This window comes from Danio rerio, chromosome 16, assembly GCF_049306965.1.
Source record: "Danio rerio strain Tuebingen ecotype United States chromosome 16, GRCz12tu, whole genome shotgun sequence".
NCBI lineage: Eukaryota > Metazoa > Chordata > Actinopteri > Cypriniformes > Danionidae > Danio > Danio rerio.
In genome coordinates, this window is record NC_133191.1 from 51068439 (window position 1) to 51093215 (window position 24777).

The 24777-nt window shown below is 35.8% G+C and overlaps 1 protein-coding gene and 1 long non-coding RNA gene across 4 annotated transcripts in view; one reads left to right on the forward strand and one right to left on the reverse strand.

The window, feature by feature from the left end:
- Positions 1 to 13297, forward strand: part of LOC141378318 (uncharacterized) — a 37151-nt gene extending 23854 nt beyond the window's left edge. Inside the window, exon 5 of one of the 2 annotated variants that reach the window (XR_012392528.1) lies at positions 12369 to 13073. This is a non-coding gene — a long non-coding RNA (uncharacterized lncRNA). Of the gene's footprint in view, positions 1 to 12368 lie in introns of both variants that reach the window. The other variant, XR_012392529.1, reaches the window with a different exon arrangement.
- On the reverse strand, positions 586 to 23798 carry tmem176l.3a (transmembrane protein 176l.3a). Of its 2 annotated transcripts, none has more exons than XM_073926729.1 (11): positions 23502 to 23798; positions 23015 to 23189; positions 16429 to 16521; positions 11259 to 11378; positions 9222 to 9320; positions 9063 to 9104; positions 8902 to 8982; positions 5344 to 5400; positions 5065 to 5253; positions 4180 to 4299; positions 586 to 3527 (listed from the first exon to the last, which is right to left on the reverse strand). In XM_073926729.1, the coding sequence occupies exons 2-11, from the start codon at positions 23186 to 23188 to the stop codon at positions 3465 to 3467; spliced, it is 1038 nt and encodes a 345-aa protein (XP_073782830.1). In that variant the 5' UTR covers position 23189; positions 23502 to 23798; the 3' UTR covers positions 586 to 3464. The 2 variants fall into 2 exon arrangements, with proteins under 2 accessions (XP_073782830.1, XP_009290937.1); XM_009292662.5 differs by having other exon boundaries at positions 23015 to 23218.
- Between the last annotated feature and the right edge of the window lie 979 nt (positions 23799 to 24777).

Genomic DNA, 24777 nt, shown 5'->3' on the forward strand with positions numbered 1-24777 from the left:
TATCTTTTCATAAATATCAAAAACAGAAAGAATGAGGAGCTTCTTCCCATTGGCCATTCAGGCCCTCAATCAGGAGCACATTTAATTTTTTTTAAAACACAACAAATGCACATTACACTTTACTATTTTTGCACTGTACAATTATTGTTTTTATGTAACAGGACAGTCATACAAAACATTTCAGTACATGCTGGACTAATTATGATGAAGTGACAAATAATATTCGAAGAGTTTTGATGCAAAAACTTCTAAAAACAATTAGATATTTTCTTCTAAAAGTAGCATTTTTCTCTGACTCCTATGTGTAGGCCCAGTAATTTTACTTTCAGAAATAAGAATAAGTTCTTGCATTTCAAGTGAAATAATTGAACATAAACATAGGAGGCTGATTAAAAATGCTGATTTTAGGTGAACGCTTAGAGGTTTTTGCAGTTGAACTCTTCATTTGTAATAGAACACAGAATGGTTTCAGCTGTACATTTTATGTTCAAGACACAACATACTAATAAAAAATAGATTTAAAAGTATGACGTTGCATTTAACAGTGGTTTTCAACTACAGTGTTTACAAAACAGACAACCACTATTAAGACACAATCTTTATTCATTTATTTTTTTGGTAAGCGTGCCAACACTTTTTTCACATCTATAGGCATATGAATAGTCCCTCCAGGATTTTGTGACTGGATTTTGATATTTTAAAAAAACATTTTACAAGATTTTTGTATATTTTGATATTGATTCAACTCAAAAATTGAATCAAATAGTGCCGCGTTTTGAGAAAAGCATCACAAAATCAGTAACTTTCAACCACAGATCCTTCTTTAAAAGTCACTGTAAAATCCTGAATGAAATGATGAAGTGTTATTTATTCATTCATTCATTCATTTTCTTCTCGGCTTAGTCCCTTTATTAATCCGGGGTCACCACAGCGGAATTAACCGCCAACTTATCCAGCAAGTTTTACACAATGGATGCCCTTCCAGCCTACCCATCTCTGGGAAACATCCACACACAATCATTCACACTCATACACTACGGACAATTTAGCCTACCCAATTCACCTGTACCACATGTCTTTGGACTGTGGGGGAAACCGGAGCACCCGGAGGAAACCCACGCAAATGCAGGGAGAACATGCAAACTCCACACAGAAACGCCAACTGACCCAGCCGAGGCTCGAACCAGCGACCTTCTTGCTGTGAGGCAACATTACTACCTACTGCGCCACTGCGTCCCCCTTAACAGTTATTGAGTTATAATTATAATAAAAATGATGATGATGATTAAGAAGTCTAATATAAATAATTAAACAGTGAAAATTTATTAGGCTCATTATTGATACGAATATAAATTTTTGGAGAACGCGAAATACATCCCAGGACCTATGTCTTTTTGCAGTTTTTGTTTCCGGGAATCCGCCAGAGGCAGCTCTGTACGCTTTTTGAGATCTCAAATTTCTCTCGCAAGTGCCATTCGCTCCTGCTGTTCTCGCATAAATCCACCAGAGGCCGCTGTTGACTGACTAAAGGCTGGTTTATACTTCTGCATTGAGTAATTGGCGTAACCCATGGCACATGCCTCGCGAGTTGCCCTGCATTTATACTTCTGCACGCTGTTTGTGTTGCTCTGCAAAACATTTCTGAAACGCTAGTTGGCAGTGAGGTTTTTATGTTCCTGTGTGTCGATGTTCTTCATTGGTATTTTGTTTTTTCTGAACGCTACCTTAATGTGCAAGTGGCTCAAACTCGCTCATTCAGATGCTGGAATCGGCGGATGGGCAACAACTTCTATCATAAGGTAAACACAAAACAACAGTCTCCATCTGAAGCTTCTTCACAGGACACCACACTTGTAAACAATCGCTCCATCAGGCTAGCGCGGCTCTCTGTCCCGCCCACACTCATCAGCACTACCAAGCCGACCATCTACAAAGCTTGCGCTATGCTTTGTTGTGAGGTGTAGTTACATTTTTTGAGATGTGCACGTTGGCTATGCGTCCACGTGCAGGCTGCGCCAGAACATATGCCTGCGCTTGAAGCAGTAGTATAAATCAGCCTAAAGTGACTGATCAACCCCCTTTCCTAGACCCAACCGATAGAAGTGCCCACAGCCTTCCCCAATCCAGAAAAAGAAAAGCCCTCGCAGCCGCCTGACTTTTTACCGCGTTTTCTGATTTACCACATTCCTGTTATTTACTTGTTTATTTTATTTTTTGGCTTTTGTTTTACCTGCTTTCTGGAACAGTTCTTTGCCAGACTCGAAACCCATCGTCAAAGTCAACTCCTGTCTGCTCCTCAAGTCTGTCGATGTATACGTGGCGAGCTACTGAGCAAACCGGTAACAGCGGAAAAGCCTTCCACATGGAGGAAAGTGGTCAGCTGGTAGCACGGAAAGAAACAGAAGCATCATACTGCCCCATAGCATTCATTTTAAAGCTCTGGCTACATAGCTCGCGCTCTCCAGAAAAGTATACGGGGGTACGTAATCACAATGAGCAGGTGTTGATATCGTTGGATCAATTAATTCATTATTGTAATGAATTAAGTTAAAATTAAAAAAGGTTTGGGTGTAACAAGTTGAAGTACTTTGTTCTTAGGTTGTAAAATTGTAAACTGTAAAAGTAGAAGTACCTGATGCCAAATTCATCATTCCTCTAAAAAATAAAAGCAACACCTTTCTATCTATAAAAATATATGTGAAAAGAATTAAATGCGCTGTATGTAAGTTTTTGACTCTTCTAAAGAATAAAAACACCATAATATGTTTGCAGATCTTTAAGAAACATGCCAAGTAAATATTCTTGTTTATCGAAAAACAATGCTGAAGTCAGATATTCTGCTTTGAAAATGTGCGTTACGTGCCGGAACGGCTGTCTTTGTTTTGGTCATTTAAGCCTCCCAATGCCAGCACCCCGGCTTGCATTGGTGGAAAACAGCGTCATTCGTTCAGTCAGAATTATGAATGTAATGCGAATTACTAATTAGAAAATAATATAACTATTACGAACGTAAACATTAGGTAGGCAGGTTACATTGTAACCCCGTGTCCTAACAACACGCTACGTGACGAGATTTGCGATTGGGCTGTTTGCACCAGACAGAAATGTAAATTCTGCCATTCAGAAGCACAGAATAGTGCACTCACTGCACTCCAACGAAATGGTAAGAATTATAATCTAATTCATACACATTAAACCTCTTTAACATTAATAAACATGCTGAAGCATTATGTGTTGGTTTTGAGTCACAGTTGTAAAGTTCAATTTCAAATGGCTTATTTTATTTTCATAATCTGAGGTGAACTATCTGCTGCTGCTTTCAGTAGTATGGCAATAAATGTCATGTAAAATGGCATTCAAACTCACATTATTGGCATTAAACATTGAATAAAGCACATCAGGTGTACCTGATTATAAAATAAAAGTGTAAGTAAAAAACAAAATATGTTTAAGTGTTCGCTTTATCATGCAATAGTTGCAATGGCGTCTTCTAGTAGTCCCTTTTTAAGTTCTGGATCCTCCAAAATCTGCAAAACCACAAACAAACAGATGAAGTCAGAATTGTTAGCCCTCCTCTTAAATTTTAATTCTTTTATTTTTGTCCCCAATTTCTGTTTAACGGAAAGAAGATTTTTTTCAACACATTTCTAAACATAACAGTTTTAATAACTCATTTCTAATAACTGGTTTATTTTATCTTTGCCATGATGACAGTAAATAATATTTGACTAGATATTTTTCAAGATGCTAGTATTCAGCTTAAAGTGACATTTAAAGGCTTAACTGGGTTAATAAGGCAAGTTAAGGTAATTAGGCAAGCTATAGTATAGACTATCTAAAAATATATATTGTTTAAGGGGGCTAATAATATTGACCCTAAAATTTCTTTTATTCTAGGCGAAATAAAACAAATAAGACTTTATTATTTATTAAGAATAAATTTATTTATTAATTTATTTAAAAATTTATTTATTTATTATTATAAGAAATATTATCTGATATAATGTGCAAACATTCCTTGCTCTGTTGAACATAATTTGGGAAATATTAGAAAAAGAATAAAGAATTCACAGCAGGGCTAATAATTTACACTTCAATTTGACATGAACACACAAAAACCATTATGATCACAGTGGATTTGACTAAATGTTTGTTGTATTAGTGCTGATGATTGAGTACCTCTCCATCCTCGCTTTTATTACACAAAACCTTCCCAGTCAGAACACAGAAACTGATGGTCACACAGAGCTGAAGCACCGACAGCATGATCATCATGATATCCAGACCTCCGAGGATTATCTAGAAGTGGTCATTTTAGTATACAATTTTGTTATTTTTTACAATAATACATAAATAATATATACTTTGTTATGTAAAAAGGTAGGCCTGCCACAATAATCAATATATCGATTTATCGTGCAATACTTAGAGATGACATCAATAGTTTTTGCCATTGCAATATATATTTACAAATAACGTTAAATGACATTTACATTCTACCTTAGTTTTTAATTGAACATTTACCTAATAGGACATTTAATATATAAAATAGGATAGGGGTGACATGGTGGCTCATCGCCTCACAGCTTGAAGGTCGCTGGTTCGAGTCCCAGCTGGGTTAGTTGCCATTTCCTTGTGGAGTTTGCATGCAATCCAAAGACATGCGCTAAAGGTGAATTAAATAAAATAAATTGCCTGTAGTGTATAAGAGTGTGTGGGTGTTTCCAGACCGGGTTGCAGCTGGAAGGGCATCCGCTGTGTAAAACATGCAGGATAAGAATAAATGGACTAAGCCAAAGGAAAATTAATGAATATAAAATAGGATATTTACATTTTTAACATCTAATTATAGAATCTAAATAGCCTTTAGAATGCTAATTATTTTAAAGTGCTTATGGCTATTTGTTTTATTATGCTGTTATACAATCATTATATAATTAGTGGCATAAAACGATCTCAAAATGACAATGTTATCGCTTATCGCAACAATTTCTGTGGCAATACATTGCACAACAAAAATTGCTTATCGTGACAGGCCTAAAAAAAAGGTAATCAAATCATTACCTTACTAAGATTCCTGTAGTACAAACAGTTGTCAAAACTGTTCCCTCTAAAGCCATTATTAGGTGAATAATACCCATAATTTTCATAGCAGCTGAAATTGTTTCCCATTGCCAGATCTAGTGAATACAGCACCACAGCCGAGATAGCCATCGCAGCACTGACTATGTTCAGAAAAACTAGAATTACAAGCTGTAAAACAAACAAAAAAATATGAATAAATAAATTGCAGATGCTCAATAATAATAAAAAAACTGATGAAATCTCTTGATGCACACTTACCAGCCTTTGACTGGGAAACTTCACTGCGAGAACACACATTATTCCAATAACAAGGAACTAAAAGAAAAAGAAAAACCCTAGTTAACCCTAACCCTAAGCAAATAAAAACACTGGAGCGTTCAAACAGGCTTGAACTAAAGTTATAATAATAACAATAATAAATACAATTTAAATAATACATTCTATTTGTAACACTTGTCCTACATAACATGCAACACAAAGTGCTTCACAAGCATTAAAAAAAAAAGTAGAAGCAAATACAACAAAATAAACAAATATACTCAGATAAATGCACATGTACATATATTTATACAACAGTTCTGTCTGGTTCTTGAATCTGTTTGGCTGATAGCCGTGTGATGTCCTGCAATAAAACACTCGTACAGCCTCCTCACTCTTTTGTATTACTCCGCCGACATTAAGTGACAGAAGATGAATAAACACTGCAGTTTGACAAATATTGCAGCTGTTGGACAACATAATGTCCTTTTGAGGCTGAGAATGTAGTTGTTTAGATTGCAACTATGCAGTTCATTTATAGGGATAGTGTTCATTTTAAATATTTATAATGTCATACTGAGCAGAGCAAAGACGGTTGACGTTACACCACATGATGGCGACAGAGATCGCATAATAAGCCCTAAGAGGAGAAAAACCCAGCGTAAATTCAAACTGCAGCCGATTAAATCATTATAAAACTAGTAAGTGACTCCTAGTAAGGAAAACCTCAAACACGCTGCTTCCTGTGTGACAACATGGGAAAATCAACAAGCCAGAATTAACAAAAAAAAGCCAGATTACAATTTGCTAAATTACACTGGGATAAAGAATCATTTTTGGAGACATGTCCTGTGGTCTGATGGAACTAAGATTGAACTGTTTGGCCATAATGACCAGTGTTACATTTGGAGGACAAAAGGGAAAGCTTACAAGCCTAGGAACACCATCCCAACTGTGAAGAATGGGCTGTTTTGCTGCAGGAGGGACTGGTCCACTTCACAGCATAGATGGCATCATGAAGAAAGAACATTATGTAGAAATACTGAAGCAATATCTCAAGACATCAGCCAGGAATTTAACCCATAAGAACCCGGACCGATTTTTCCTTATAGGAAAATTATGGGGCATATAATACAGACCAAGTGGACCACTAATAACATGTTTCTGCAGTTGTTTTTGAAATACAACCCCTCTTTGTGAAAGATCTGTAATGTTACATATATGTCACATTAGGCGTTTAAAGCCCCATAACTGTGACCAATACATTTTGCAACAATTCTTTCGAAACATCAAAATTTGACCTTTTTTGTTATATATGGTTATTTGTGTATTGTTTTCACAACTTGAAAATGTGTGAACTAAATAAAAATAAATAACTACCTCACAGCGACACAGTGGCTCAGTGGGTAGCACTTTTGCCTCACAGCAAGAAGGTCACTGGTTTGAGTCCTGGCTGAGTCAGTTGGCATTTCTGTGTGGAGTTTGCATGTTCTACCCATGTTCGCGGTGGTTTCCTCCAGGTGCTCCGGTTTCCCCCACACAAGTGTGTATGGGTGTTTCCCAGAGCTGGGTTGTGGCTGGAAGGTCATCAGCTAAGTAAAACATATGCTGGATATGTTAGCAGTTCATTCCACTGAGGTAACCCTTGATTAATAAAGGGACTAAGCCAAAATAAAATGAATGAATGAATGAACTACCTCACACTGAAGGTCAACATGTTAAACATACACATGTTGTCAGCCACCATGGAACACCTTGTGTCATTTTCTCAGTATGCACGATTTCCTGGCATTTTGTCTAAGACCAATACGCAGATAGCTCCCAACCAGTATTTACGATTCTTTAACAGTGAAGTTAACAATTTTTTGAGTTCCAGATTGTTGCACACTGTACAAATGCGTTTGTTCCTTCAGCAACGCGCACATTTCTGCTGTTATTAACTTTCTGAAATATTCCAGTGGTGTGTGAAGTTTTGGCACTTAGTCATTTGAATGTGCACCCGGGGGTTTCAACTTTCTCCAAGAAAAAGTTTAGTTGCCCTTGCTGGCCAAAGTTTATGTTTTGCTGTGCAGCCTCTGAATCTAGATCACTTGATCTGCTAATGTCTAAATCAGATCCACTTGATTCACCGTCCTCCATGTCTTTTCTACTTCAAGTGTAATCAGGATCATCAATGTCTTTATTCGAGTCACTGTCACATCCCTCATACTCACTATCATCTCTGTGGATACACTTTAGTGCATTCTGAACATCAAATTGTTTCCTGAATCTAATCATGTTATTCTCACTTCAATTTTACAACCTTAAAATAAGACTAACATATGATATAAACATCTTGTTACAGCTTATAGTTATAAAAATAGTTTCAAAATACATTTCATTAACGATATAATTAATGTGACATTATTATTATTTTTTTGTTAATATATGCTTTGCAATGAGCAGTAGAAAATATTGAACACTAAAATAATTTAATCAGATAAATTAATTGAGCAGTTTGTTACTATTTTTCTTAATGTGACAAATACGTCACATCAAAATTCCACCTACTGTTTTAAGGTTAACAGCCCAATGTGACATATATGTCACTACAATATCTTTGTACCTTCATTTATATCATTTTGTTCAAGAAATGTATTTAAATCATGGTAAATGTAATCTAGGATGTTATTAAAACTTTAGAATAGTTAAATGGGTCAAAACATACCTTTAGTAATAAAAACAGATATTTTTAAAAATTGCTGACAGTGCAACATGTGCTCCCCACACAGTCCACCATTTTGGACATGTTGCCATGACAACAAAAATGCACACATTCTCACGTGACTGAACCTGGATGTTACTTATACGTCACTTTGAGACTTCCCAAGATAAAAATGAGGAATAATGCTTTTAAAAGACCTTTTCAGATGATCACAATTGTTTGTGACACCCGCGTCACAGTGGGTTCTTATGGGTTAAAAGTTGGCCACAAATGGGTCTTCCAAACAGACCATGACCCTAAGCAAACTGCCAAATTAGTTCAAATGTTCTTTAAGGACAATTGAGTGAATGTTTTGGAGTGGCCATCACAAAGCCCTGACCTCAATCCTATAGAAAATTTGCGGCCACAGTTGAAAAAGCTTGTGCAAGCAAGACAGCCTACAAATCTGACTCAGTTCATCTGACTTCAAACTATTGTGGAAAGCTTGTGGAAGGATACCCAAAACATTTGACTAAAGTTATACAGTTTAAAAGCAAAGTAAAAAAAACTACCAAGGAAATGCATGTAAACCTTTGACTCTAGAAATTAATACAAAAATTCTCTCATTATTCTTCACTATAATTTAGCAAATGTAAATCATTTAGGTTATTAAATGTTTAAGTTCCTTTTTTTTTATACTGCATGTAAACTTCTGGTTTCAACTGTATATGTGTATATATATATATATATATATATATATATATATATATATATACACACACACACACACACACACACACACACACACACACACACTATACATGCATACATATTACTCATTTTGAATTGAAAAGAAGATATTAAACAAATCTTACCACACCACCAATCAAAAAAGAAGAGCCAAACCCGAAGAAACCCACTGTAATGTTCATGACACCGACTACTATCTGCACAATCTATAGAACAAAAGAACAACAACTGTACCACTTTTACAAAACACCTAAATATAAAGCTGTTTAAAATAAAAAAAACTCACTCCAAGTGCTTTGTGAGTGCCAGTCAGCTTATCCTTCAGATCCTGAAATAAAAGCGCAGATTGTAGATTGTAGCATAAATTACTCTGATCTGACTAAATATACACTGTAGTCTACAATATACATTATACATTGCAGTCAGTCAGTCATTCATTCCTCACCTGAGTACCTGCAAAGGTCATATTACAGCTCTTAAAATATGAATACGATTGTGTGCAAATTCCAACTCTTTGTGTTTCTGATTTTGTGTCCTCCACCAACTGCAAAAACCACAGAAAGGAGAAAAGAAAAGCTTTAAAGTTACCTAGACCTATACTGACGTCCAAAGGCAAAGTGCAGTAACTAAATGTTCAGTCAAAAATTGCGACATAACCTACTGTAGAATGGGCTTTGTGAAATACGGTTGTGTCTTATGCTAAAGCTTCCTGAGTTTCCCTTTTTAGAGAAATAAAGTTAAAAACAAGCCAAATATTCAAGCCTAAACAAATCTGACGTTAGCTGGTGTTAAAATAAATAAAGAGTTTTAGTTATGCTTTACAATAAGGTTGTATTAGTTCAGGGGTGTCCAAACTCGGTCCTGGAGGGCTGGTGTCCTGCATATTTTAGTTCCAACCCCAATTAAACACACCTGAACCAGCTAATCAAGCTCTTTGTAGTTATACTACAAACTTCCAGGCAGGTGTGTTGAAGGAAGTTGGAGCTAAACTATGCAGGACACCGGCCCTCCAGGACCGAGTTTGGACACCCCTGTATTAGTTAATGTATTTACTAACATGAACAAACAATAAGCAATGCATGTATTACAGTATTTGTTCATGTTAGTTAAGATTAGTTAATGATAATACAGTTGTCCATTGTTAACGTTAACTCACGATGCATTAAAGGTGCAGTAGGTGATTGTCTTCAGAAACATTTTTTGTTGTGCTGGTTCAAAGTCTCTTCACAGCCCAATAGTAATGATTACAGTAAATGATCTAAATGTGTTTATATGTATTTTTATATTCTGGGTAAGGCATAAAACAAAACAAAATTCATCCAATTAAATATTGTCGGACCGACATCTGTCATAATTCTGATAAGCAGCTCAGACTGTCTGTCAGCAAATGTAGATTCGGACTTCTGCGCATCTGTTCACGCAGATCCGCCATTAGTGCGTGCCCGTCCGCGGTCATGAGACAGACCGGGAGAAATCAAATGCTGAACTAAACCTTTTAAAACCTGAATCAATATTGGAGTTACTTTAGCATGCTGGAGGAAGGATGACAATGGCTGAAGTATTAGACCTACTGTTAAACAGGTAATGTTCTGTTTTAAAACTATTTTAGTCAGGCTAAGCTGATGTTAAATTGTGTTCTGTTATGAATGACTTATATGCTCAGACGTGTTGTTCAGCCACTGAAATCTCCCGGTGAAAGATTGATGTGATTATTTTCAGTTTCATTAGGTCCTTTTAAAGCATCGATAATGTAGATTTATATTTAGTTTAACATCAAAACATCAGTAAATAGCGCTATTTCGCCAAAGCTGCTTTACTGAGCTGAAGTTGCTTTTATATTCACATTGGGTCATTTCTGAACAATGACAGCCTACGTATACTGTCTACCATGCTACTCTGAATATTCGCTCTGAAATAGCATGTAAGTGTGGCTAAGTAATAACTAACTGGCGAATGACATGAACTGGTGGGTTGTCTGTCTGCTGTTGTGACGTGGTGCACGGGCTTGCGATTTCAGGGGGTGTAGCTTTGAATCACAGTCCCTATCCTCCGTCCAAAGATAACATGCTAAGCGGTTACTGCACCTACTGCACCTTTAACTAATGTTAACAAGCATGAATTAGGCATTAGTAAATGTTAAACTATGATTAATAAATGCTGTACAAGTATTGTTCATACTTAGTTTATATTAATAAATATATTAACTAATAAAACCTTAATGTAAAGTGTGACCAGAATTTTTTATGTTTACTGTATGTTTTCTTTCATAATATACACCATAGTACACTTCATTCACACAAAGAAATAATAACGTGTGTATGTGTTGCATTAAACGAGAGGATCTGATTGGCTGTCAATGCTTTCATAATTGGAAATGAAAGTGCTCTGAATGCGATTCCAACAGTTCTTCTGCGCTGCGTCCATTACAACTTTTGGACATTTTTTTTAATGTGAATAGATCTTAAATGTGATGATACAATACCTTCGCAGGTGTAGCCCTCTTACACCAAGACTTTGCAGTCATAGCACAGAAACTGATCGCCACAATCAACTGAAGGATGAACAACACCCTTACATCGTTACACTGTCCTCCAAAAGTGTTCTAGAGGAAAAGATAAATGCATGCAAATAAATACAACATTTTTCATGTGATTTTTATGTTATATTTCAATAATACAATTTATAACTGTAACGTGTATTATCCCAGCAAACTATTCTGTGTTTAATAGACGTCTAATAGACATCTAAATGTAGACAGCTTGTCTAATACAAGGGCTGTCAGTGAAAATCTAATCGACATCTAAGAATAACCCAAAATTAGACTAGTCATCAAACAGAAAGATTAGACAGACTTTACGGGCTCTATTTTGACGGTCCATGCGCAGAGACGCCATGCCAAAACGCAGGGCGCAAACGCTTTCAGGGTGTGTCAGAACGCATTTTTGCTAATTTAAGGACGGGAAAATCCGCTTTGCGCCATGGCGCATGGTCTAAAAGGGTTGAGTTTATTTTCTTAATGAGGTATAAGTGTGTTTTGAGAATAAACCAATCAGAGTCTCATCTCCCATTCCCTTTTAGAGCCAGCTGCGTCGCGCCATAAGCGCATTTTGACGTAAAGTAAGTTCACTTTCGCTTTTGCTCTCGTGGATAGGGAAACCTTTACGCACAGACATCAATTAGCCTTTAAATAATTAATTTCGTTTGTTAAGCGCAAATATTTGTTTCAAAACTATTTCTAAATTCAGTTCTAATTTCCAGCAAACGAATAAATGAACAATATTAAACAAGTGTGTTCAAAATACTTAGTTATTTCCAAATACACCTGCCATGCCCCATATGGTCTAAAATTTGACACGTGGACAAATCTAAGCTTGTTTTTATTAAAACAAATATAAATATGGATATAATAAATAATACTGCTAATAATAATCACATTATACAAAAGCAAATTGAATGAACTGAAAAAGCCTCCTGAGATGAAGAAAATAAGGCAGTGGTTTTTCAATCTTCATGTAGGCTAGAAATGTGTTTGTAATATTTTAATCATTTATATTTATATCCTGTATATATTCTTATTTTATATATATTGTAGCGAGTACACTGATGCCATGTCGCCCTGGTCACAAATTCACCCCAGCTGGAACCTCATCAACACCGGATCGTTCACAGCTGGACCTCATTAGCCAGGGAGACATATAAGCCAGCCCCACACAGGAGGAAGGCGAGCTTCATTCTCAGATGACTCCATGCGCTAATGCTTGTGTCTCTCAGTCTCTCCCACAGCGGTCTCCAGCTGGTGACGATCCAGCACCCGACTTCTCACTATCCTTCACCTTCTCCCCGGAGCACCAGAGCACTATTACCAAGAAGAGCACCGTATTTCACCCCTTTCACTTTGTAAATAAAGCTAGTGGTGGGCAAAGCGAGGCTTCGTGAAACACTGAAACAGTCGAAGCAAATGTGTCGAAGCTTCGAAACGTTTCGAAACCCCACTCTACAGTGACATCTAGTGGTCATTTTTTATGCATTGCACTGAAACAGCTTCAGCAAAGAACAGTTAAAGAAATTGAGGGATTAAACCCAACTTTGTATGTTGGATCCTTCAAGTAACATAGTATAGTGGTTAAGGTGTCAGACTTCCATGCGGGGTTAATAGGTTTCTAAGCCAGGCTATGGCAGTTGTTTTGAAATGCTTTAATACCAATTGTTAATGCTTTGCTCTTATATCGTTTTGTTTCAACATTGGTCTGATATCCGAATGAACAATTTGTGAATAAATATGTCTTGTTTTTGTCTTAAAACTGGGTTGTTGCTAGATCAAAAACGGTGGCCTGAAGTTATCAAGAATTATTTATATTATTCATTCAATTTCCCATTTATTGTATTTTATTAATGTCTACCTAAACCCAACCATACTGTAAAATATTTATTATTGTTTTACAGTGTTACAAAAATGATGCTAAATTGATGGCGTAACTGCAGCTGTATCCTATTTAGGCTACACAAAACAGAAACATGATTAAAATACATAAAACCATGATTTCAGAGTATTTGTACAAGTCGGGATTCGAACCCAAAACATCATGCAAAGCATAGAATCATTTAGCAAACACACAGTCCTCTAAGCCATATGACACAGAGATTGTTTGAAGACCTTGGTAGTCAAATGAGGATTTGCCAGGTCTCGAAATGTTTCTAAGTTGATCGATGCTTTGAATCGCTTTAGTCACGTGACTTGGGTGCTTCGGATCATGCTTCGGTGCAGTGTTTCGAAACACTTGCGCTTCGGGATCTCGACACGGTGTCGAAACATCAGTTTCACGTCAGCCATCCCTAAATAAAGCACCCTCCGGGAACTTGTTTGTAACTAAACGCAACTGTATATATATATATTTATCCTTAAGAAATTATATATTTTTCATATGTAAAGATATTTGCGTATTGCTCTGCATCTTGTGTGTAGTGTGTAAGCCAGGCGCACTTTGCGCCAGACAATAGACTGACTCTGTTCTGGTCTAAAGATTAGACTATTTACAGTTTCTCAAAATAGCAACGCGCCAAAAGACGCCTGCTTTTTTAAACCAGAACGCCTATGGCCGCACATTTGAGCGCAAATGCATTTGCTATTTAAACAGTGTGGCGCAACACCTCAAAATGACCCTTGCGCCGAGCTGAATGTACCAAAAGACTATTACGCCACGCCTTGCGCCACATTGCGCCGGGTGTATGATAGAGCCTTATATGTTTAGTCATTAATTTCTGTTTATTTGATGACTAGTCTAGTTTTGGCCTATTCTTAGACCAAATTTAGCCTTGTTTTAACCAAGACGTCTATATACGTGTTACGCAAGAGCGTATTGGGTTGTTTCTGTGCCGCTATGTGTGTGTGTGTGTGTGTGTGGCTCTCTTTCTCTCTCTCGTCCTGTCCTGTTCCAGTTTCCAGGTCGCCCTGCCCTAATTGGACGTGCTGCGTACGTGCACTGTGGTTGGTGCACGGAGAACGCAGCATCTTTTGAAAAGGAAACCGATAGAGTCAGATCTCTGGGGGGAGAGACGGAGAGCTTTCCAAAGATTGTGGCTATCTTGTTTAAAACCTGTTGATTTATAAACTGTGAACTTTAAGGTGCACTCCACCTTTTTCCTCCCCCCTCCATTTTGGTGATTGTCATACACATAACTTGTCTGATAAAGCTGTGAGCTGAGCGCCGTAGGGGTTGAGTGCCATTTACTTTGACACTGATTTTCTCCTGTTTTTGGTTTAGTTTTTTGGTGTAGTGTTTAGGTGCGTTCGACTTCATGCAGCGCTGCGCAGATCGATCGAAATTTGTCTTAAAGCGGTGCATGCTGGTTAGAAATCTTGTCCGGATTGATGCTGCGCCGACGCCACGTGACTGTCACATGTGGCATCAAAGTACCGCGACAGCGCTCCGAGATCAGACGGCAGACTCAAACCGTGCAGCTTCTGAAGAGCGACTGCAGGAGCTTTGATGACGACACCGATATTACACGATTGGCCGAGTTCACCACATGACAACAAACACGTGTATTTCGGGTTTATAATTGGACAAATTCCTATTCAAAAGTTCAAAAGTTTCAAAACAAACAATTCACTTTTCACACCCTCTCTATCTTGCACACATCTTGCTAAAAGACTACAAATATTTTACTGCAGTATCATCTTTTGTTAAATAATCTGGTTATAAAGGTTAGCTTGTTTGTACAGGTTTATTTTTAACTTTTTTATACAGACTATTTACAGCATTCATCTCCATGAACGATTTAAATGATATATTTTAGTGTATATTTTAGTGAATAACCTAAATATGAACTCAAAAAAGTCTCAAAGACTTGAAATAAAATAATCATCATCATTGATCCTGCCACCTTAAAGCTCTCTTAACAAATTAAAGTAAAGAACTATTTTATTAAATAATTATAAAATGGCTTTATTATTATAATATAAATATATATTTTATTTCCTGTCTAGCAGTTTAAAGGCGACCTGCTCTTTCTGGGAAACTTCTACATCGCTCACTTATTTTACCTTTTGTTCTTTTCAACACAATCTTTTTGGATTAAAATGCTTTTTTGAAAATGCATTCATTATCCAAAATAATCTCATTTATTAAGACCTAATCAAAACACCTTGTTTTGCTTTTTACATTGGAAATTTTTATATCTATAAATGTACACATATGTAAACCCTTTTTTAGCACATTCAAACAAGAAGTATTAGGCTAAAGATTGATGTTTAACTCCTAGAATTTATGCTTATTGCTTTGTATTTAATAGACCTGTTCGTTTTTATGTTTATATTAACCTCTCATTTCCTCTTATTTCTCTTATGCATTTGTTATATATTTTATTCATAATTCTCCCCTATTGTTTAAAAAGGAACTATAGTTTGTAGAGCCTGTATTCTGTTTTATTTGCAAATGTTTTGTTGTTATAAATAAAAATAACAAAAAAATTATGATGACGCCATGTGATCGGTCATCATGACTGCAGCAACTTTGAGTCCCGAAGTGTCCAGCTGTCCGTCTTGACTACTCCGTTTTCAACTCCGCCTCCGCCTGCGCTCGGCTAATCTCGTTGATCACCGGCTGCAGCTGAGCTTCATGTCGAACGCACCTTTTGTCATTTATTTTCTTCATTTCTGTTTTTCATTAGGTAAGTTATCTTGGGGGTGGAGTTAGTTAATATTTTGTTTATTATTTTGGCCTTGCTCAGCCCTAAAGCTTTTTGTTTGCGCTCATTTATTTGTTTCTAGTAAATACAAACTTTTTCCGACTTCTCACAATAAAAGAACCTTAAGGGTAATTTAAAATCATAAATCTGCTAACTGTTTATTTTTCTTTAACTTTTATGTTCGCCTTCAGCCCTTGACATTTGGGGTCGTAACAATACGTCATCTATTAGACATCTTAGACATGTTAGACATCTATTTAGACATATTTTAAAAACAAAAATGCTTGCTGGGATAATTTATTCAATCATTTACATTAAATCATTTGCATTTACAATCAGTATAATCAGTACATTATTATAGTTTTCAATGTTTAATTTTGTAATCTTGCCAAGTGAACATTTTGAGACTAGCTACATTTAAATAGATACAAATATAATACTGAATCGAGTGAGAAATGTCTTACCGAACTGTAGAATAAATCGCAACTCTTGAAAGAGAAAATAAGACCAAAACATCCCAGCATGAGATTCAGGATGGCAAATATTATCTGCACAATCTATGGGATAAGAGAAAACAATGTTTGCATCAGTTTAAATCTGTAAACAGTTTTACTTGATATAAATAAGGATATACACAGCATGGGAATATCCTAATACTGCACAATTGTTGGTGTGGGTTTCCTCCGGGAGCTCCGGTTTCCCCCACAGTCCAAACACATGTGCTATAGGTGAAATGACTCAACTAAATTGGCCGTAGTGTATGTGTGTGCATGCGAGTGTGTATGGATGTTTCCCAGTACTGAGGCAAACTGGAAGGGCATTAGCTGTGTAAAACATATGCTGGATAAGTTGGCGGTTCATTCAGCTGTGGCGAGCCCTGATTAAAAAAAGGCCTAAGCCGAAGGAAAATGAATAAATGATTTAAAAAATGCTAACTGTGATCAATTTTTCAGTTTGTATAAGTAGCGAGAATTAATAATTGTGCATTTATTCTGTATTGCTCCCTTGATAACAACATTAAATAAAAAATAATAAAACCATTTCCAGTTTAAAAGAAGATTTAGTTTTTTTAGTAACGTAAAACCACTCCGAGGAGCATTTGAGGATGATGGACTTTGCAGCCTGAAAAGAATCAAGACACAGGTAAAAACCAAATTAGAAATTCTTTAAAAAAGAAAGAGAGAACAATTAAGGAAGAAAAAATAAAAAGAGAAAAAATTATGGGATGTTATAGTATTAGGGTGTTGTAGATGAGTATAGATAAGGATATGTGTCTTTAGGAGGGATTTTCTGTAAGATTTATTATCAAATGATACTTCTAATTTATTTAGGTAGGACAGAATAGTTGGACAAAACACTTAAGCTCATTGTTAGACAAGAATTTTAGGGAACACAGAAAAATTCCATAATTTTGTATTATGCTTAATTAGAAGGAACTAAAATCACAGAGGAAAAGATTTATAAAAAAAGTCCAGGTCATTACTGATACTCCCACTGAAAAATGACTTCCTGAATGTTTTTTTTATTATAAAATTTTAAAAGTACAGAAAACATACATGCCTGGGGGTGAACATAAATCAAATACAAATATACATATGTAATAATCAAATAAATACATTGTAGAGTTCACAAAGTTTTAAAGTGCGTAGGGCTTTCTTATTTAGAGTCTCTGACAATATATAAGCATAATTCAGTCATCAACACCTTAAAGTTCGGTTTCTTATTGGTAAATTTACATGTAAAGTTTTAAAGTTTTGTTAGCAAAATAATTAAATTAATTAAATAAAAACAATTTTCCTCTTGAATAGGTACATAGAAATGCCAAAAAATACATTTTCCCACAACAATGATAGAGGTTTAGAACACTGTAATTTGTTATTAATACATTTTTGCACCTCACTCCATAAGTCGACTGAGTATATGCGCAATGCCAAAACAAACGCAGTCTCCTCAAATTCACTACAACAAATACAATTTATATCAATCCCACTTTTAAATTTGTGTAAATAATGTTTTGCTGGATAAAATCTGTGGAGAAGTTTATAAGATATTTCTTTCATTTTATTTCTAACATGGTATTTCTGTGGTTTTTTCCAGCAAATCAGTTGATCCTTTAATAAAGACATCCAATAAGACTGAATATAATACAGTAATAAGTTATCTTTGGAAAAGGGTACGGATAGCCTTATTATTACTCTTGATATAATCAAAAGATGATGTGTATATATATATATATATATATATATATATATATATATATATATATATATATATATATATATATATATATATATATATATATATAAAAAGACGATGCATCAAGAGCAAGGACTTGATTAATACCTCAAAATAACATATGGACCCCTGAAGGAATTGAATTAATAACAGTTGAAAACTCTTGCTGGGTAATTGAAATTTTGTAATAAGAGAGAAATTCAGTGTAAGAAAAGAGTATATCTTCTTTATTATATAACTGGTTAACTAGATTAATGACTTCCTGAATGTATTGAATGACCAGGATGACAATACCAGGATTCATTGAGCTCAAACTGCAAGAGTGGTTCAGGGAGCAGGAGACATCATTTTTACACATGGATTGGCCACCACAGAATCCAAACCATAACCCTATTGAGAATCTTTGGAATCTGCTGGATAAGACTTTGTTCAGCAGTCGTCAGAACAAGATGTTGGAGAAAAATTAATGCAACTCTGGATTGAAATAAATGTTGTGACATGGCAGATCCATACTGAAATGATTTCATGGCAGTGTATTTAAACAGATAAAAGAACCTAAAGTTAATGTTTTAAATGAATGTGTTTCTGGATGTAATCACACTTTAATAGCAGTTTTTAATCAGTGAATTGCCCAGTTGCAAGACTACTGACTGACAAAAAAATTCTGTGACTACTGTGATTAATCAGACACTAAATAAAAATAATAAACAAAACAATAAATATTACATTTTTGACAATACTATTTCCAGGGTGTTAACAAAGTAGGTTTGTTACTATAAAGCATTAGAATAGTCTAGTTTTTAAATACAGTTTCCAATCATTATTTAATAGAATGTTTGACAGTAATTTCTTCTTTCTAGGAGGTATGCAAAGAGTTTTACAACATGTTATGCATTTACTGAGAGCAAAACATATGGATTAGCACATTTAACTTTTCCATTTCTTAATAATAATAATAAATTTGTATTTTTTACCTATTTGACTACAAAACAAGTTGGTTTGAACATTATAAAGTGCTTAACACATGCAGCTTTCTCCAGCCTCGCCTAGACTGCAGCTCTGTACAAGACGTTTGGCCAAAGGAGAAATAAATGGTCATGCCTAACTGAGCGTGGTTCCACTCAAGGTTATTTTTCCTTCACATTCGTCAATTGGTGAAGTTTGTTCCTCGCCGCTGTCGCCACTGGCTTACATGGTTAAGGACTTGTTGAGCTGCGCATCGATGGATTTGCTCGTCAGTGTTTGGGCTTTCAGCAGTGAAAATTAAACCACAGTGAACTGAACTAAACTGAATTCTGAAAACTGAACTGACACGATTTCAATTTATTATAATCTTCCATGTGAAGCGGCTTTGACACAATCTGCATTGTGAAAGTGCTATAGAAATAAAGATGAATAGAATAACGTGCTGTATGTTTCACTCACACTGGACGCTAGAGGGCGCCCTCTTGCAAAAAATACAAATATGCAAGATTATTTTAAGTTAGTAATTTGCAGTCAGTTTTATAAACAAAGCATTGTTACAGACGAATAAAATAAATGTTAAAACATCTCTGAATAATGAAAGTACAAGAGAATAAAAATGGTTGGAACAGTATGGGTTTATGTGTGTTCTTTGAGTCATTACATTTTTTGCATAAGAAAACATTCATTCATATTCCTTCGGCTTAGTCCCTTTATTTATCAAGGGTCGTCACAGTGGAATGAACCGACAACTATTCCAGCATATGTTTTACACAGCGGATGCCCTTCCAGCTGAAACCCATCACTGGGAAACACCCATACACATTCATTCACACACATGCACTACGGCCAATTTAGTTTATTCAATTCACCCATACCGCATGTCTTTGGACTGTGGGGGAACCCGGAGGAAACCCCCACCAACACAGTGAGAACATGCAAACTCCACACAGAAATGGCAACGGGCCCAGCCACTCATAAGAAAACATCATATTTATAATTGAATGATAATTAGCATAGCAGCTATTACAGTATAAAATAATATAAAACAAAAATGATTAGCCTCGTGCCATGATAAGAGGTTACAAAACTATTTCAAACACTCGCCTGACCTCCTGCAGCAAGTTTGGAAAACATGTTATTAGATGTTCTGTTTTGTTGGCCAACAGGTTTATTAATGCTTCTCATAAGGACTTCGGGAAGATGTCTGGGTGTGTTGCGTTTTTAAATGCATCATTACTTGGTCTCCTGCTTCTGCTCCTCTCTGGCGTTCTCAGTCAAGTCCTATACTGATAGGTGACTGTTATTCAGTTGAATACTGGTTAGCAGGTTTGGGTATTGGCTCTGCTGGCTTGTTGTCTGAATATCCAGAGAAAGACATTTTCTGACAGGATCTGGTATCTAGGACTAGATCTTATTTATCTGGAGTGAATTTCTAATGTCTTTTTTATTATTATTAAAGCTCTTAAAGTAATGCTTATGTCAATATCATGATAAAAGCTTTTGCAATTATCACCAAAAATATATATAGTTATACCATCATGCTACTAAAAGAAAAGCCTGGTGCTTGAGCAGTGTGTACTTTTTGTGGTTAAATCTTATGACACTATTTCCCGTTGTTTGGTGTGTTTAGATGGGCAAATCCATCAGAGTTTGTTTTAATCAAACCAAAACTGCCTAGCGTGGATGTAAACACTTCTCTAAAACCAAACAAGTTGACCAACGCCTCTGGTCTTTTTAGGGTGCACTCAAACTATACTATCCAAACCGTGCCAAGGTGTGTTCCCCAGTCCGAATCAGGCTCAGGCACGGTTCAGTTGGCCGGCCCTGGCCCAGATGGAAGAGGTGTGTCAGAGCGAGGTTAGGTTGAACTTTGGCACGGTCCGCTTGAAGTGTGTATGTGAAGCACGTCTGAGCCCAAAACTGACGCAACATCACTTTAAGGGTCTGTTTCATATGGATTTATTAATCATTCTTACTTTTCAATGAACACAGATGTCATAGTTTATTAAAGACGCACACCTTCTAATACGTGCAGCACGATGACTTTTATGATTATTTATGAGCGTTTGAAAGGCAAGCAGCAACATGAGTGCAGGCCGTCGGGGGAGAGGAGAAAAAAAGACATAAAGGTATGCGAGTTCTCACTGGGGTGGTACCTTTTCAAAAGGTACACATTTGTTTTTAAAGGGTGCATATTGGTACCTCAAAAATATATATTAGTACCTAAAAATTTTAAGAGGAACATTTTTGTACTTTTTAGTTACCAATATGTACACTTGAGGTATTAATGTGGACCTTTTAGGTACAAATGTGTAGGTTTTAAAAAAGGTACCACCCCAGTGACAGCTCATACCTTTATTTCTGAGAGTAGTACTGGGTAAATCACTTTAAAAAATCACTTACCATTGTAGTTAGTAATGTAATCTAGGGTACTTATTTAAAGTAGTATATTCTGAATACTTTTAGATTACAATCTAACTAACTTTTTTAAAACTTGCTAACTAATGTACAGTAAAAAAAAACTAAAGTAAATGTATCGTTTTTGCCCTAAACATAAAATAAAAATGCATTAAAAGGTTACATTACACAAGGATTTTCCAAACTGTGGTTCAATTTATACTAGCAGTAGCCTATAATTAAATTAAAGTGAACATTGAACAATTAAATAATAATTATTATTAAATATTAAATATTAGAACTGTGTAAACACCTGTATGTGCCCCCCCCCCAATACACCCCCACTCTCCTCTAACTTAAACTCCTCGCAATAACTGCACTGTTTAACATTTGCACGTTTAAAATTTGCACATTCACTGCACCAATTTGCACATTCACTGCACCACATTGAACTGTTTACTTATTGAACTGTACATACCCACTGCATATGGGCATTTGTAATTATGTACACACCCACTATACATATACACTTGTAATCATGCTTATTTATCTGCATACTACTGACTATTAATAGCAACCTGTACATATATTCATATATTGTAACATATACACTTGTAATCATGTTTATCTATCCCTGTACATATATTCATATATTGTACCATGTACACTTGTAATCATGTTTATCTATCTGCACACTACTGATTATTAATAGCAACCTGCACATTTATTCATATATTGTAAATCTGTTCATAGCTTATCCAACCTGTATATATAAAGACTAATATTTTATATAACATATGTTCATAATTTAACATATTTAATCCCTCTATTAATTACATTATTTCTATTTCATAAGCTTTGCAATAACCAGATTCGTGATAAATGTTTGTGAATTTTTTTAATTTATTTTTTTGTATGTTTGCGCGAGATGTTGTAGGTGTGTTTGCATGCAGTGAGTTTGTGTATGTGCGCGTGTTGTTGAGGGTGTATATGCATAGACCGAGTTTATATGTATATGCGAGTATGTATAGGTGTGTTTGCATGCTGCGAGTTTATATGTATGTGCATGTAAATGTGGGTATTTATGCGAGAATCGAGTTTATATGTATATGCAAGAGTGTATAGGTGTGTTTGCATGCAGCAAGTTTATATGTATGTGCGTGTGTTAATGTGAGAGTTTATGTGAGGATCGAGTTTATATGTATGTGCGTGTGTATGTGGGTGTATTCATGCGTCAAGTTTATATGTATATACACAAGTTTCATCCATGTTGTTTTGAACATCCAGTAGTATAGGTGTATATGCGAGTAATTTATAGGTGTATATACATGTGTTTTATGTATGTGTTGATAAGCAAAGTTTGATTTAAATCCTATACAGCACCTCATACAAAAGAACATGTCCATGCATCCTAATATTGTTTTTTTTTATGCTATCAAGTTTCTAACTCACCCCAAAAACTCTCTGTGTGCTTGACAGCGTCTCTCTCATATCCTCTGGCACAAAACACACCGGTCCATAACACAGAGAACCCAGAATCTGGCACAGCATTGGCCATTTGCTCTTTGGGTTCGAGGAGACAGTGATGATCATAGTGCCCTCGCCATGAGACACGGTCACAGACATCCTGCCGGCGGAAAAATAGACACCTCTGACCTCACATATCATAAAGAGAAAAATCACAAGCTCAAACATCCGCAAATCCCAACTAAGTGTCTTAATATTTATGACATTTGTTAATACTCTCAAAATGAGTACTAGATCATGCTTTAATAAACGGCTATCGTTTCCGTAAGTAAGAGGAAGTAAACATTACCCTGGCACGGTTTATGAAGAGATTCAAGTCAAATAGTTTTTACTGTGTTTTTTAATCGTTTTTCGTTTTTATATAGCACCTAACTTTCTTATATGTTATGAAAGACGGTAAACTAAAACTCACCTTATAAAGAACTGTATATTTTAGTCCAGAATGAGCGTTATTGTGTCTGGTTGGTCTGCTTCTGGCTGAAAGTGGAAATACTTGTTTTTTGTTTCCTGTCAGTAAGTTACGTAACGTTAAGTTTTCCTTGGTCCACAGCAGCTTCAAATATAAACATCACTGCTGGTGTTTTTGATATACTTTGCAAATATTAACACACAATTAACACACAATGCTACTTTTAAGACCTTGTTTTGTATTTTAAATCACTGCGCAGACTGTAAAATCTATGGACGTAGTATCCGTGACGTCACCCATAGGTTTCTGAAGAGCGCAAAAGAAGCCACAAGTAGGCGCGGCCTATAGATATATACATTAGATGTCGCCTGGCCTTTTGTTGTCTATTGGACGGAATGCGTTAATAGCGCCGCCATCTTGGTACAGAGTAGCGCTCCTTTAAAATGAATGCGGGACCAAGGTACAGTAAAGGACTGTGGCCATCCAAAGCCAGATATATATATATATATGTAAAAGGGGCACTCAGGGGTAGACCCTCGACCCCTAAGACTAACCCAAAGATGGTCTTCCCAATGGTAAGTATCCAAGTTAATGGACAGTGACAAGCAGAGTAATCACGGTTCAAGCAAATCTCAATTTTATTTCTTACATTTACTATTTAAAACATTGAGCTCAACATCACAATAAAAATGTTGCCTTAATTACACAGTGTTCCTAGTAACAAAAACACCAATTAAGGACACCGTCCTAACTCTGAATTCATAAGCGCTTAAAGCATCATCCCCACAAATGGACAGGTAGATGGATCAATGTGTACCCGATATCACTCTAGAACACCATACATTTAGCCAAAAAAAAGGAAATGGACGCAACAAAAAATCATAAGACAAAATCAATACAATACCCCAAAAAAAAAAATCCATACAACCATAAACCCACCCACAAATGGCATAAACCGAATCAATAAAGCTAGTTGGGTGGTGATTCTAGAACACAACAAAAAAAAATACATAGCAATAAAAAAACATTAAACAATATCAATACAAATACCAGGAAGACTATACCAATATAAATCCCACCCGCAATCAACAAAAATGAAATTGGTAATCAGTTGTTATTTCTTGGTTATTCAATGTGTCCCACTCCAGCATATAATAAAACCCAAATAGGAACCACTATGTAGGACCCCTAGATGTTGAAAACAAAATCATACACCCCAAACAAAACAAAAAATCAAAATATAGTGAATCATATACACCACAAACCACACAATTCAAAA

What these genes read in the sequence shown, in the direction of transcription:
- tmem176l.3a (XM_073926729.1), bottom strand. Translation starts at nt 23,188, where the DNA reads ATGTCTGTGACCGTGTCTCATGGCGAGGGCACTATGATCATCACTGTC. An exon ending in AGAGGGCTACACCTGCGAAG is followed by an intron (nt 9,321 to 11,258) that starts GTATTGTATCAT and finishes TGGTTTTTGCAG; the next exon opens with TTGGTGGAGGACACAAAATC. An exon ending in CTTTTTTGATTGGTGGTGTG is followed by an intron (nt 5,401 to 8,901) that starts GTAAGATTTGTT and finishes TTTTTCTTTTAG; the next exon opens with TTCCTTGTTATTGGAATAAT.